This window comes from Microtus pennsylvanicus, chromosome 4 (assembly GCF_037038515.1).
Source record: "Microtus pennsylvanicus isolate mMicPen1 chromosome 4, mMicPen1.hap1, whole genome shotgun sequence".
Taxonomy (NCBI): domain Eukaryota; kingdom Metazoa; phylum Chordata; class Mammalia; order Rodentia; family Cricetidae; genus Microtus; species Microtus pennsylvanicus.
In genome coordinates, this window is record NC_134582.1 from 132,397,456 (window position 1) to 132,412,558 (window position 15,103).

A 15,103-nucleotide genomic window follows, 5' to 3' on the forward strand; every position below is an offset into this window, starting at 1 on the left:
TACTAGGCGATAGTTACAAGCAGTCATAAAGTCATTCACAGACTGAGTGAATGGGATGAGTGAGTTAACCATAAGGAAGCTAACAATGCCTTTCAGAAGCTGATAGCATTCTTGGTCACACTGTAGGTGCAATTTCTCTGTGTTCAGGCAATTCTCTGTCCCTCCAGAAGGCTCCCAAATAACTACAGAGACGTTTTATTAATTATAACTGCTTGGTCGATGGCTTAGGCTTGTTTTTAGCTGGGTCTTATAACCTAAATTAACCTATTTCTATTAATCTACATGCTGCCCTGAGGCTCGTTTACCTCCTCTGCATCTTGCTCGCTCTGTGGCTTATGGTGTCTCCCTCAAGTCTCCACCTTCTTCTCCCCAGTATTCTCTCTGCCCCGAAAATACTGCCTAGCTACTGATAGTTTTTTTTTTAATTAAGCCAACCACAGTGACATATATTCACACAGTATAAAGGACTATTCCGCACATACGCAACATATACTCCGTGATGTGTTGACTTTCAGGTAGATTTTTCTATTCAGGTAGAATAGAATTAAAAGTTTAATTGTAGTGGGGTATTAGAACACATTGGCATGGGGCACACCTTGCTTGTGTTCCATGCAGAAAGCATATAGACATCTTATGAAACATTAATAGACACACACACACACAGAGAGAGAGAGAGAGAGAGAGAGAGAGAGAGAGAGAGAGAGAGAGAAAATAATGACGTCTTGAAATTTGTAGGCAAATGGATGAATCTAGAAAACATCATGTTGAGTGAGGTAACCAAGACCCAGAAAGACAAATATCATCTTTACTCTCTAATAAGTGACTTTTAGATATAAATCAAAGAAAAACCAGCCTACAAATCACAATCCCAGAGAACATAGACAACAAAGAGGAACCTAAGAGAGACATACATGGATCTAATCTACATGGAAAGTAGAAAAAGACAAGATCTCTTGAGTAAATTGGGAGCATGGGGACCATGGAAGAGGGTTGAAGGGGAGGGGAGAAGACGGGAAGAGAGGGGAGTGGAGAAAAATATATGGCTCAATAAAAAGAATTAAAAATGCATTATTAATAGTAAAGTATAATGATTAAAAACAGAAATGAACACATTTGAATTGAACAAAGCAAACAGAAGAAAAAGAACTAAAGAGAAGGCACAAGAAACAGACCTGATCATTTGTATACTTGGGAATCCCAAAAAAACACTAAACTGAAAGCCATATATGCAAACTAATGTAGGATAAAAAGAGAGAGGCAAATAAAAATAATAAGATAAAATTATATAAGACATGACATTATAAGACAAGGAACCTCAAAATGCCATTGAGTTCATTTTCAATTGACAATCTATTGCTAGGCATGTAGTCTTCTCTTAAGAGTAGTTTGCTTCTCCAGTGAGACATCCTTGGAGAAAACTAAATTTTTATTTGCAAGTGGTTATCAATTGGAGAAGCTTCTGGGTTGGGCCGTGTGACCACTTCTCCATTCAGCTCTAGGAACCCAAATGGTACAGACTTGAGTAAACCCTGTGCATCTGCTGCAGTCTCTGTGAGTTCATATGACATTGATCACGATGATTTAGAGAGCTTTGTTTTCTAGGTGTCCTCCATACCTCCTCCTAGCTCTTACACTTCTTCTGCCTCCTCTTCCAGAGGGTTTCCTGACCTTGAGAGGCGAGACTTGATGGAGACATCCAATTTAGAGCTCAGTGTTCTGAGGTCCCTCACTGCATAATGTCTGGCCATGGGTCTCTTGCATTTGCTCCCATCTGCTGCAGGTGGGAGCTTCTCTGATGATGGCTGAGTAGGGTTACTGATCTATGATATAGCACAACGTCAGTAGGAGTCAGTTTATTGCTACTCTTTTTCTTTTCTTTTCTTTTTTTCTTTCAGAACAATAGTATTTGGTTTTGCTTAAGGTCAATCCTGGGCTATCTAGTGTCAGGTTCTTTCTCACACAAGCACTATTGGGTGTGGGTTTCAGCTTATGGAGTGAGTGAGTCTTCTGTCAAATCAGATGGTGGTTGGTTCATCTCACAAGATTTGTGCCACCGCTGTTCTAGCATATCTTCCAGACAGAACATCATTGTAGATCAAAGCATTTGGGGATGGTTTGATGTTTACATTTCTCTCTTGTGGCATGGAAAGTACTTTCTTGTACCGAAGATGGTAGAACATAGAGATGAAGACTCTACAGAGGCACCATCTTGATTTCTCCATGTTCAATGAGTTATATAGGTATTGTCTTCAGCAATGGGGACTTGATATTTCTGTGTGGAGAGCAACCTACAGTCTAGGTAACATTGTTTGAGGATTCCCATGGGACATCTTTAGCCAACAACTCAATTAGATGTAACCCAATTCCAGCACTGGAAGCTTCATTTGGTGACAGAAGATGGCCAGTTGGGGCTATATCTCTCCCATTATTTGACAGATTCATTTAGATCACCTTCATATATGTATATGTTTTAGGAAGCTTCTTGTGTATTAGGTGTCCATTCTACCCTCAAACGACTCTTACTATTAGCTGTATCTTCACATATTTCCTCCTTTATTTCCTCTTAACCCCTTTCCACTTGATCCACCCATTCCAATTCCCTACATCCATCCATAACTATCTATTTTATTTCCCTTTCCTAGCCCGATCTATCTGCCTACCTTACCCCAACCAGTCCCTTACTCTATGGTTCCTAACTCTGTGGTTCTATAGATTATAGTTTGGTTATCTTGAGTTAATAGCTAATATCTACATATTGTGAATACAAACCATATTTGTCTTTCTGGATATAAATTACCTCACTTAGGATGATTTTTTTTATAGTTCCATCTACTTACCAGTCAATTTTATGTTTTTTTTAAATGGCTGAATGATGGTCCATTGTGTAAATGATGAACCATACTATATTTTCTTTATCCATTCTTCTGTTGAGGGACATATAGGTTGTTTCTACTTTCTGGCTATTATGAATAGGCCAGCAGTGATCATGGCTGAACAAGTATCTCTGTGATAGGATGAAGCATCCTTTGGGTATATGTCTGAGAGTGGTTGTGTTAGTCAGGGTTCTCAAGGGTAATAGCACTTATAGAATAAATCTCTCTATATAGAAAGAAGATTTAGTGGAATGACTTACAGGTTGCAATCCAACAGTGGCTGGCTGCAATCAGAAAGGTTAAGAATTTAGTAGTTTTTCCATCCAAAAGGCTGGATGTCTCAGCTGGTTTTCAGTATACACTGGAATTACAAAGAAGTAGGCTCTAATGCCAGTAAAGGAATGGAATTGCTAGCAAGATGAGGGCAAGAAGGCAAAGAACAAATTCTTTCTTCTTCCATGTCCTTATATAGTCTTCCTGATTAAAGGTTTGTCTTCCCTCCTCAAGATCCAGATTAAAGGCAAACCTTTTCCAGGCTCAAAAGATCTGGATTAAAAGTGTATCTCACTGTATTATATGTCTAATCAGATCCTAACATGCTGTAACTGTCCTTTGTATAACCATAACGCCTTATAAATTTAGAACAAGTGGCAGTGTCTCTTCGGGGATATTCTTTTAGTACCTTACACTTAAATATGGTAGCCATTGATATTTTCTTAATTGATATTATAGCACATGATAAAGAAATTGAGGGTAAAACACAAATATCTGCATGTAGTAGTAGGAGCGACAGGGCTGCGTCCCTGGCACCCAGCTGCCCACATGGCTAGCTTTAGCTTATGCCCCGAAATAATTACATGGAAACTGTATTCTTTTAAACACCGCTTGGCCCATTTCTATCTAGCCTCTTCTAGGCTAGCTCTCGCACCTGGACTAGCCCATTTCTAATAATCTGCTGTAGCCCACGAGCTGGCTTACCAGGAATGATCTTAACCTGCATCTGCCTGAAGTGGGAGAACCATGGCGACTCCCTGACTCAGCTTCTTTCTCCCAGCCTTCCGTTCTGTTTACTCCACCCACCTAAGGGTGGCCCTATCAAATGGGCCTAGCAGTTTCTTTATTGCTTAACCAATGAAATCAACAGATTGATATATGACACTCCCACATCATCTGCACAAACATATTCTTAAAAAAATAGAACAAACACACATGTCAACTATAACCCTCATTTCTGTAACTGTTTACATGGACTTAGCTGATATGTACAGCTACTTTCCTCTACTGCCCGCTGTGTATTTCTTCCACAATCTACAAACACCTCAGTATATCTTGGCTCTTTTCCTGGAGAAGGGACCCAGCTTTATTCCTCATGGGTCTGTGTCCTTGGTCATCCTGCTTGGGTTAGGCTGTCGTAGTTTCCTATTGATTTTAGTCATTGAACATGGTAGCACTAAGAGATGCCCTAAAACGTCTCCTGCACATGAGAAATAATTCCTTACCTCATTGTGAAAGGAAATCCAATTTCTCCATGGTAATCTGGATCAATCACCCTTCCTAAAACTGGTATTCCATTGTTAACTGTTGACAGAAGGGCTTCAGAAGCCCAAATCCAGGGGAAAGTCTGAGCTTCCAGTTCAGTGGAATGTTTGTTGTGGCCCCTGGAAGAAGTGTTCTCCTCTCTGGAACCCAAATCTAGGGCAACAGGATTTAGCATCCAGGAAACAGGAAATAAATATTTTCATAGTCGGCCACTAGGGGTGATAGTGAGTAAAATTATTCCCTTTTCCAGGCCTTCATTCCTGGATCCTTGGATCCCAGGAACCTATGCTAGAACTCATACCATGTATTGATGCTGATCCAATGCACAGACTGCTTCTGAAGAACCCTGTCCCAGACTCCTGAGCTGCTGCCACCTAATTGGTACTGTAATTGTGACTTCAAGAGTCCATTTCCTCTTTCTGTCAGGCCAGCTCCTTCAGAATGGTGAGGAACGTGATAAGACCAGTGGATTCCACGATCCTGGGCTCATCATTGCCCTTCTCTGTGTGTCAAGTGAGTTCCTTGATGAGGAGCAATACTTTGTGGAATACCATCATGGTGGATAAGGCTTTCTCTAAACTCACAGATGGTGGTTTTTAGCAGAAGCATCACATGAAGGAAGGGAACTCCACAACCAGAATAAGAATCTATTCTAGTAAGGACAAAATGTTATCCTTTCCATGGAGGAAGTGATCCAATACAGTCAGCCTGCTACCAAGTCTCTGGCTGACCACCCTGGGGAATGGTGCCATATCTGGGGCTCAGTGTTGGTCTCTGCTATTAGCAGATCTGGCATTGAACAGCAACTGTAGGCAGGTCATCCTTGGTGAGTGGAATACCATGCTGTTGGGCCCATGCATAACCTCCATCTCTACCACCATGGCCTCTTTGTTCATGAACCCATTGAGTAATGATAGGAATGACTGAGGAAAGAGACTGACTGCCCTCAGAACATCTTATCTATTTGATTTTTAAACTCCTCCTTAGCCGAAGTCACCTTTGGATGAGCACTGGTCATAAGCATCGTATCTTCATGTTCTTCACTCATTTGGAGAGATCTACCATGCACTTCTTCCCCAAATGTCTTTCTCATCAATTTTCCAATCATGCTCTTTCCAAGTTTCTGACCATCCAGCCAACCATTGACTTGAGCCCATGAATCAATGACCAATTGTGTGTCTGGTCATTTCTCCTTCCATACAAACTGTGACCATGTGTACCACTGGAAGTTCTGCCCAATGTGAAGATTTCACTTGACCAGTGTCTTTCAGCCATGTCTCCAGAAAAGGGTTGAAAGGCTGTAACTTTCCACATCTGAGTGATTCTTGCCTAATGTGTAGAACCATCAGTAAATCAGTCTTTTTCTCTGTCAGTAGATCATAGGGAACACTCCACGACACTATCAGTGTTTACTTGGCAGCAGATAACATTGTAGTGGGAGTAGAATCCATAGGCATTTGAGTGACTTCATGTAACTTATTTGTGCCTTTAGCACCTGCTCAGGACCAGTCATGTATACACCACTCACATTTATTAATAGATGGTTGCTGTGCATATCCTATTTTACAGCTTTGTGGGCCAGATAACACCTAGCTTATGATGTGTATCAGGTTGCATGATAACTTTTGGCTCATTGTGAAAGGATAAGTTTTCACTGTGTCCCAATACTAGACCAAGAGATGTCTCTTTCCAGGAGAGAAGAGCTGTCTGCAGATGATGGTAGAGCCTTACACCAAAATCCCAAATCTGGGTTGAGGTACATCAATTCTCATCTTCCTGAGGTACCAACACATTGATTTTCATAGTGCTGTACAACTTTGCAGTCCCACCAGCAATGGATAAGAGTTCCCTTTACTCCACATCTTTCCCATCATGGGCTGTCTTTGGTTTTATTGATCTTAGCCATTCTGACAGGTATTAGATGAAATCTCAACGTAGTTTTGATTTGCATTCAAGATAGCTAAGGACATCTTTAAGCATTCATTTAAACATTCTCTAAATGTTTCTTGGACATTTGAGTTTCCTTATTAAGACTCCTCTGTTTAGATATATATCCCATTTTTAAACTGGATTATTTGTTTTCTTTATATCTAGTGCTTTGAGTACTTTCTATATTTTAGATATTAACCCTCTCTCAAATTTGTAGTTGATAAAAAATTCTTTTTCCATTTTGTAGGCTGTTACTTTTTCCAAATGATGCTGTCCTTTCCTGTACAGAAGCTTTTCATTTTCATGACGTCCCATTAATTAATTGTTTATCTTAGTGCCTGTGTTAAAATGTTCTGTTTATAAAGTCTATTCAAGGCTATTTTCCACTTTCCCTTCTATCACATTCTATACATACAATTTTATGTTGAGGTGATCAATTGGGAGTTGAGTTTTGTGCAACATCATAAGTATGAGTCTATTTGGGTTCTTCAACATGTAGTCCTACAGTTTGGCCAGCATCATTTGTTGAAGATGCTGTCTTTTTTCCATTGTGTGTTTCTGGCTTCTTTATCAAAAATTAGGTGTCCATGGCTATGTAAATTTATGACCGGGTCTTCAGTTTGATTTTGTTATTTGACATGTTTGTTTTTGTGTTATGTTGTTTTACTGATATCATGCTTTATTTTTTCAAGACAGGGTTTCTATGTGGTTTTGGAGCCTGTCCTGGAACTAGCTCTTGTAGACCAGGCTGGTCTTGAACTCACAGAGATCCGCCTGCCTCTGCCTCCCAAGTGCTGGGATTAAAGACGTGCGCCACCACCGCCCGGCTTCATGCTTTTTATTGATATTACTTATAGTACTACTTGAAGTCTGGGATGGTGATACCTTCCATAGTTCTTTTATTATTCAAAATTGTTTTTAGCTATCCTGGTTTTCTTATGTTTCCACATGACACTGAAAATTGTCCTTTTAAGATCTGTGAAGACTTTTGTTGGAATTTTGATGGGGTTGCATTGAATCTGTACATTGTTTTTGGTAGAATGGCCATTTTTACTATGTTAATCTTACTGACTAATAAAGCATGGAGATATTTCCATTTTCTGATAGCTTCTTCAATTTCTTAAGGTTTTTATTATACCTGTCTTTCATTTGCCTGGTTAGAGTTACCCTAAGATATTTTATATTATTTGAGGCTGTTGTAAAAAGTGTTGATTCCCTGATTTCTTTCTCAGTCTATTTATCATTCGTATTTATGAGGGCTACTGATTTTTATGAGTTAATTTTGTATCCAGTTACTTTGCTGAAAGTGTTCATCAGCTGTAAGAGTTTTCCAGTGGAATTTCTAGGGTCACTTAGGTATAGTATCACGTCATCTACAAATAAAGATACTTTGACTTCTTCATTTCTAAGTTATATGCCCTTGATCTTCTTCAGTTGTCTTATTGTTCTAGCTAACAAACTCATTCTGAGGATTCCTGGAGGCAGGATCACTATTTCAGTCTGAGGCAGAGGTAAAGAGCCAGTAGCTGGCTGTTTCGCTTTCCTGACCTTTAGGTTGAACTACAATATCAGTCTCTGGGTTTTTATTAATTGTACTACACTTTAATTACTATATTAAATAGGTATGGGGAGAGAGTGGGCAACCTTCTCATGTGCCTAGTTTTAGTGGAATTGCTTTTAATTTCTGTCTATTTAAGTGGATATTGATTATGGGCCTGCTTTAAACTGCCTTTATAATTTAAGGTATGTCCATTGTATCCCTAATGTTTTACCATGAAGGGGCATTGGGTTTTATCAAAGGCTTTTTCTCTACCAAATGAGAATATCATGTTGGTTTTTTTTTCAGTTTTTTTTAATGTGGTGGATTACATTTATATGACATATGTTGAACCATCTGTGCACCTCTGCAATGAAGTCTACTTGGTCATGGCGAATGATCCTTTTGATCTGTTCTTGGATTCAATTTGCAAGTGTTATATTGAGAATATTTGCATTTATGTTCATAAGCGAAACTGGTCTGTAGTTCTTTCTTTCTTGGGTCTTTAAGTGGTCTGGTTATTGGGGTTACTGTGTTCTCATAAAATGAGATTTTATGCCAAAACATTGGCAATGTTCCTTCTGTTTCTGTTTTGTGGTATAATTTGAAGAGTATTGGCATTAACTCTTTGAAAGTTTGGTAAAATTCTGCACTGAAATCATCTGGATTTGGCTTTGGGGACTGAATAGGAGACTTTTAATTACTACTTCTATATCAATAGGGGTTATAGGTCTGTTTAAATTGCTTATCTGATCTTGATTTAACTTTGGCACCGTTGTGTTTGGTGCATAGATGTTAAGAATTTCAATGTCCTCCTGGTGGATTTTTCCTGAGTATGTGGTGTTATTTTTATAATAACAAATAATGAAAGTTTAACTTCTTCCTTTCCAATTTGAATCTCCTTGATATCCTTTGTTGTCTTATTGCTATTTCTAAAATTTTAAGAACTATGTTGAAGTGATATGGAGAGAATGGACAGCCTTGTCTTGTCCCTGATTTTAGTGAAATCATTTCTTTTTATTTAATTTGATGTTGGCTGTTGGCTTGCTGTATATTGCTTTTATTATATTTAGATATGTTCCTTGTATCCCTGATATCTCCAAGACCTTTATCATGAAGGAATGTTAGATTTTGTCAAATGCTTTCTCAATATCTAATGAAATGATCATATGTTTTTTTCTTTCAGTTTATTTATATGATGGATACATTGGTAGATTTTCCTATGTTGAACCAGCCCTGCATTTCTGGGATGAAGCCGACTTGATCATGGTGGATGATTTTTTGGTGTGTTCTTGGATTCAGTTTGCCAGAATTTTATTGAGTATTTTTGCATTCATGTTCATGAGTGAGACTGGTCCGTAATTCTCTTTCTTGGTTGAGTCTTGTGTAGTTTTTTTTTTTATCAAGGTAACTGTACCCTCATAAAAAGAGTTTGGAAATGTTCCTTTAGTTTCTATTATATGGAACACTTTGAGGAGTATAGGTATTAGCTCTTCCTTGAAGTTCTGGTAGAATTCTGCACAAAAACCATCTGGCCACGGGCTTTTATTGGTTGGGAGGTTTTTGATGACAACTTCTATTTCCTTACATTTTATAGGTCAATTTAAATTGCTCACCTGGTCTTGATTTAATTTTGGCATATGGTATCTAGCTAAAAAATTATCCATTTCTTTCACATTTTTCAATTTGTGGAGTACAGGTTTTTGTAGTATGACCTAATGATTCTCTGAATATCCTCAGGTTGTTATATCCCCCTTTTCATTTCTGATTTTGTTTATTCGGATGTTGTCTCTCTGCCTTTTGATTAGTTTGGATAAGTGTTTGTCTATCTTGCTGATTTTCTCAAAGAACACCTTTGTTTCATTGATTCTTTGTATTGTTTTCTTTGTTTCTATTTTGTTGTTCTCAGCTCTCAATTTGATTATTTCCCATCTTCTACTCCTCCTTGGTGAGTCTGCTTCATTTTGTTTTAGAGCTTTCAGGTGTACTGTTAAGTCACTAATGTGAGATTTCTCTGTTTTCTTTATGTGGGTACTTAGTGCTATGAATTTTCCTCTTAGCTTTCATAGTGTCCCATACTTTGGGTCCCTTCATTTTCATTGAATTCAAGAAATTCTTTAATTAGTCTTTAATTTCTTTCTTTATTTCTTTCTTGATCCGTGGGTGGTTCAGAAGTTCACTGTTCAATTTCCATGAGTTTATAGAATTTCTGAGAGTAGTAATGTTGTTAAATTCTAACTTTAATCCATGGTTATCTGATAAGACACAGGGTGTTACTCCAATTTTTTTTGTACCTGTGGAGGTTTGTTTTGTTACTAAGTATGTGATCAATTTTCGAGAAGGTTCCATGATGTGCTGAGAAGAAGGTATATTATTTTGTGTTTGGGTGGAATGTTCTATAGATGTCTATTAAGTCCATTTGGTTCATGACATCTGTTAGTTTTCTTATTTCTATGTTAAGTTACTGTTTGGTTGACCTGTCCATTGGCAAGAGTAGAGTGTTGAAGTCTCTTACTATTAGTGTGTGGGGTTTGATGTGTGACTTAAGTTTTAATAATGTTTCTTTTACATATGTGGGTGCTCTTGTATTAGGGGCATACATGTTCAGGACTGAGACTACATCTTGATGCATAGTTCCTGTTATGAGTATAAAGTGTCCTCTATCTCTTCAGACTGATTTTAGTTTGAAACCAATTGTGTTAGATATTATGATATCTATACCCACTTGTTGTTTAGGTCCATTTGATTGTGAAACCTTTTCCTTACCTTTTACTCTGATGTAGTATCAATCATGGAGGTTTAGATAGATATGTTTCTTGTATACGGCAGAAGGCTGGATCCTTTTTCATATCCATTTTCTTAGCCTGTGTCTTTTTATAGGTGAATTGAGTCTATTGATATTAAGCAATATTAATCATCGGTGGTTGTTAATTCCCATTATTTTTCAGTAGTAGTGTTTGTGTGTTTCCCTTCTTTGGGTTATGCTGGTGGGGGGGCATTATCTGTTGCCTGTGTTTTTCTGGGTGCAGTTAGCTTCCTTGGGTTGGGGTTTTTCTTCTAGAACTTTCTGTAGGCCTGAGTTTGTGGATACTTATTGTTTAAATCTGTTTTTGTCATGAAATGTCTTGTTTTCTCCATCTCCATTGAAAAATTTTCTGGGTATAGTAGTCTGTATAGTAGTATGGGCTTGCATCAGTGGTCTCTTAGTGTCTGTAGCACATCTATCTAGGACCTTCTGGCTTTCATGGCTTCCATTCAGAAGTGTAAGTGTAATTCTGATAGGTTTACTTTTATATGCCATTTGATTTTTTTCTTTGCAGCTCTTAATATTCTTTCTTTATTCTGTACGTTTTGTGTTTGGGTTATCATACAGTGAGGGCATTTTTTTTTTTTGATCTAGTCTGTTTGGTGTTCTGCAAGCTTTTTGTACCTTCATACAAATATCCTTCTTTAGATTGGGAGAGTTTTCTTCTATGATTTTGTTGAATATATTTTCTGTTCCTTTGAGCTGGCATTCGTCTCCCTCTTCTACCCCTATTATTCTTAGGTTTAGGGTTTGTATTTTCTTTCTTTTTTCTTTCTTTCTTTTTTTTTTTTTTTTTTTTGGTTTTTCGAGACAGGGTTTCTCTGTGGCTTTGGAGCCTGTCCTGGAACTAGCTCTGTAGACCAGGCTGGTCTTGAACTCACAGAGATCCGTCTGCCTCTGCCTCCCAAGTGCTGGGATTAAAGGCATGTGCCACCATCGCCCGGCCTAGGTTTTGTATTTTCATGGTGTCCCAGATTTCCTGAATGTTTTGTGTTAAGAATTTGTTGAATTTAATGTTTTCTTTGATTTAATGAGTCTATTTCCTCTATAGTATCTTCATCACCAGAGATTCTTTCTTTTATTTCTTGTATTCTGTTGGTTATACTTGTCTCTGTAGTTCCTGTTCATTTACTCAGAGTTTCCATATCTAGAATTGCCTTGGTTTGCATTTGCTTTATTATTTCTATTTCAGTCTTCAAGTCTTGAACTGTTTGCTTCACCTGTTTGATTGTTTTTTTTTTCTTCTTAGTTTTCTCAGTTTCTTTGAGGGATTTATTAATTTCTTCAGTTTTTGTTTGTCTTTTCCTCCATTTCTTTAAGGGAGTTTTTTATTTCTTCTTTAAAGGTCTCCATCATTTTCATAAAGTTACATTTAAAGTTGTTTTCTTTTACTTCTTCTGGGTTAGGATGATCAAGTCTTCCTGTTGTGTGACCACTGGGTTTTGGTGTTACCATGTTGCTTTTTAGGTTGTTGGAAGAATTCTTGAATTGGTGCCTACCCATCTCTTCCTTCAAATGAGGCCAGCAGTGTCTTTACATCTTGGCCCAATCCTTGCAGTGGCTGTCTGAGTGTTTGAGAGTTTTTCTTGGTATCTAAACATCTGGATTTTGAAGACTGTAATTCTAGGTGCTGATAGCTGGTTTTTGTTGGTTGAGTATTTTGTTCCTTGGTTTCTGTTGCCCTCTCTTTTTAAATTGTGGTGCTGTATGTTGCCTGGTAAGAAATCCTTCTGGGATATGACATGTGTGGCTTCTGTGGAATCTTGGTAAAATGTGTATTAGGAGGCAACACTTGGACAGGGAACTAGGGGGATTCACAGGAGAAAGGCAGGGTATTTCACCAGGATTTGCTTAGTCCCCTGGCAATGGGGATAGAGGGTAATTGAGGAGATGCTAAAAACAGCTAAGGATCTGAAGATGAGGTGGGGGACTGGATATGAAGGAGAAGATGGGGATAAAGATCTGAATCTTGCCTACCTGATTCTTTGGTAGGTTTGACTGGTGGATTCCTAGAGAAAGCCTGCTGGAGTCGGGGCTGGAATGACAGAACGAGTGGTGAGGAAGGTTAGAGGAAAAGATGATTTATCAGAGAGAGGAGGGACAGCAGATGGTTGACTACAGAGGTGGCAATGAAATTAAGAGTCCAGGGCATTGGGTTTGGAGGAGAGGATGAAACCATGAAGAGCTGCAGTTAGGTTACCTGCATTCCTGGCTGGAGGGAGGACTGGGATAAAGTGATAACTGGAATGAATAAAGGTTGGAGGAAAAGATCTGTGTGTTCAGGTGAAGATGGGGGCAGGGAGAAATGTAAGGATATGGCATGAGGTCTATTACAAAGCTGGGGGTGAAGAAGGAGGGTCGAATTTGGAGGAATGGGGAGAGAATAGAGATGTGCAGTTAGTCTACCTGCTTCCCTGGATGGAGCAGCTGTGGGTTCCCAGGTACTGTGTGCTGGAGTTGGGGGCTATGATAAAATAATGAGTAGGAGAGGGAAATTTGGAGTGGGAGATCTGCGTGGCCCATTGGAGATTGGGACAGGGGGAAAAGTGAGGCCATAAATGCCCTGCCATGAAGCTGTGGATAAGGCTGGTGGTTAGATTTGGAGGAGTAGAGAGAGAGGTGAAGCTCTGCTGTTAGCCTACCTGCTTTCCTGGCCTGAATCTTCTCTCAATTTTCTTTTTCTTTTTTTTAAGGTTCTTGGTTTACATAAGAAGGAAGCCCTAGATATTGGACATTTCCATGAAAGCCAAGGTCCTATTTGGAAACTGTTGGGATTGCTTGGAGGCATCCATGGGTTTTTCTTAATAGAAAAATGTTTTCTCCTCCTCATGTCACCAAATACCAAGGTATATGTCTCCTTTATCCTCTGTTTGAAGCTTTATTATATTCATATTGATTTTATAAATACTCAAATAACTTAAAAGTAAGCAGTACGTTGTAGTGCCTGCCTTTCGTCCCAGGTACTGGAGAGGCTCACCAAAAGGATCACAGTTTCAAAGCCAGCCTGGGCTGTAGAACAATACTCTTTCTCAAAATACAAACAAATAAATAAAAAAAGGGGACTAGGGATGTAGTTCAGCTTAAAGCGCTTGCAAAGCTTTGAGAGTCTAAGCATCAGTGTAGATAAAGTGGGCATGATGGTACAGGCCTGCAGTTCCAGCACTTGGAGACTGGAGGATAGAAGATCAGTTCAAGGTCATCCTCAGCTGTAGAGTTCAAAGCCAGCTTCAGATATCTATAACTAACTAAATTAATTCACTCTCTAATTAATTTAAGGATACAAAATTTTAAAAATGGCGATCAGTTTGGGGTTAATGTGTTTATCCTACATGTGCAAGAATCAGGATTCAGTCCCAGTACTGGGAAAAAATTCTTTCCAAAACTTTGATAAACAAAATAATGAATAGAGCATGGAGCTGGAAAAGTCTACGTATGTATGTTTCTGGATTCTGACTACTTTTGCACTGTACCCATCCTGCAGGGCCTGCCATTGGTTAATGGACATGTGGGACATGCCCACCATCTTGCACTCAACCCTGAATTAAATGACCAGTCAAGTGGAGGCAAGTCTATCTCGACCATCCAGCTGGTAGGTCTCAGGTCTAAAATGGTCTACAGTCTCAGCTGCTTTTACTTTACTCTTCCATGCACAGAGGACTCTCAGTGGGGGGAATGAGAAGGACTTACTCCCAATTTGCTTGCTCTTGACCACGAGAAACACTGTTTGGAAAAGTTTGTCAAGCACCTCAAATCTATTTTTCCTTTCCTTTCCTTTCCTTTCCTTTCCTTTCCTTTCCTTTCCTTTCCTTTCCTTTCCTTTCCTTTCCTTTCCTTTTCCTTCCTTCCTTCCTTCCTTCCTTCCTTCCTTCCTTCCTTCCTTCCTTCCTTTTTTGTACAAAACACATTATGGACAGATTTAAGTCACCACTGTCTGCATTGTTAAAGCCCAGTGATCAGACTGACATAATAATTTCCATCATTTCAGTTATTTGTTTTCACAATCCAGTTGCCCTATGGGTTTTCCATTTTGTTTAACCCTCAGTTATTTCTTGTTTAATGCAAATAAATGGTGGGCAAAAGATTTGTTAGTCTGTCTAGGTTGAGAATGTTTATTTTATAATCCAGGAGAGAACCAATTTTTTTCTAGTGCTGTGTGCCATAGTAACTACCTTTGATGCAAATGGATTTCTCACAGCATTTTCCATATTAATTTTTAAAATAAAATTCCAATCAGGTAAAAAAAAATTCCCATTTCTAGTTCTTAAACAAAAGCATGTAGGGACAGACCAAATGGGAAATAGCACACGAGTGTAAACTTGTGAGCATGACTTTCATATGGGGATGACGCTGAAGGAGAAGACCTAGGGAAAGAGATGTTACAACATGTGTAACAGACACACAGCATGAGAAATGCAGCAG

At 38.7% G+C, this 15,103-nt stretch overlaps 1 protein-coding gene across 3 annotated transcripts in view; it reads left to right on the forward strand.

The window, feature by feature from the left end:
* The window catches only part of Slc39a12 (solute carrier family 39 member 12), an 87,422-nt gene that overhangs the window by 36,780 nt on the left and 35,539 nt on the right, over positions 1 to 15,103 (forward strand). For all 3 annotated transcript variants that reach the window (XR_012910420.1, XM_075970535.1, XM_075970537.1), the window contains exons 8-9: positions 13,378 to 13,530; positions 14,166 to 14,273. Coding sequence is in view for 2 of the 3 variants with exons in the window: in XM_075970535.1 (XP_075826650.1) it covers positions 13,378 to 13,530; positions 14,166 to 14,273 (261 nt within the window). In the remaining variant the exon portion in view is untranslated. The remainder of the gene's footprint in view (positions 1 to 13,377; positions 13,531 to 14,165; positions 14,274 to 15,103) is intronic.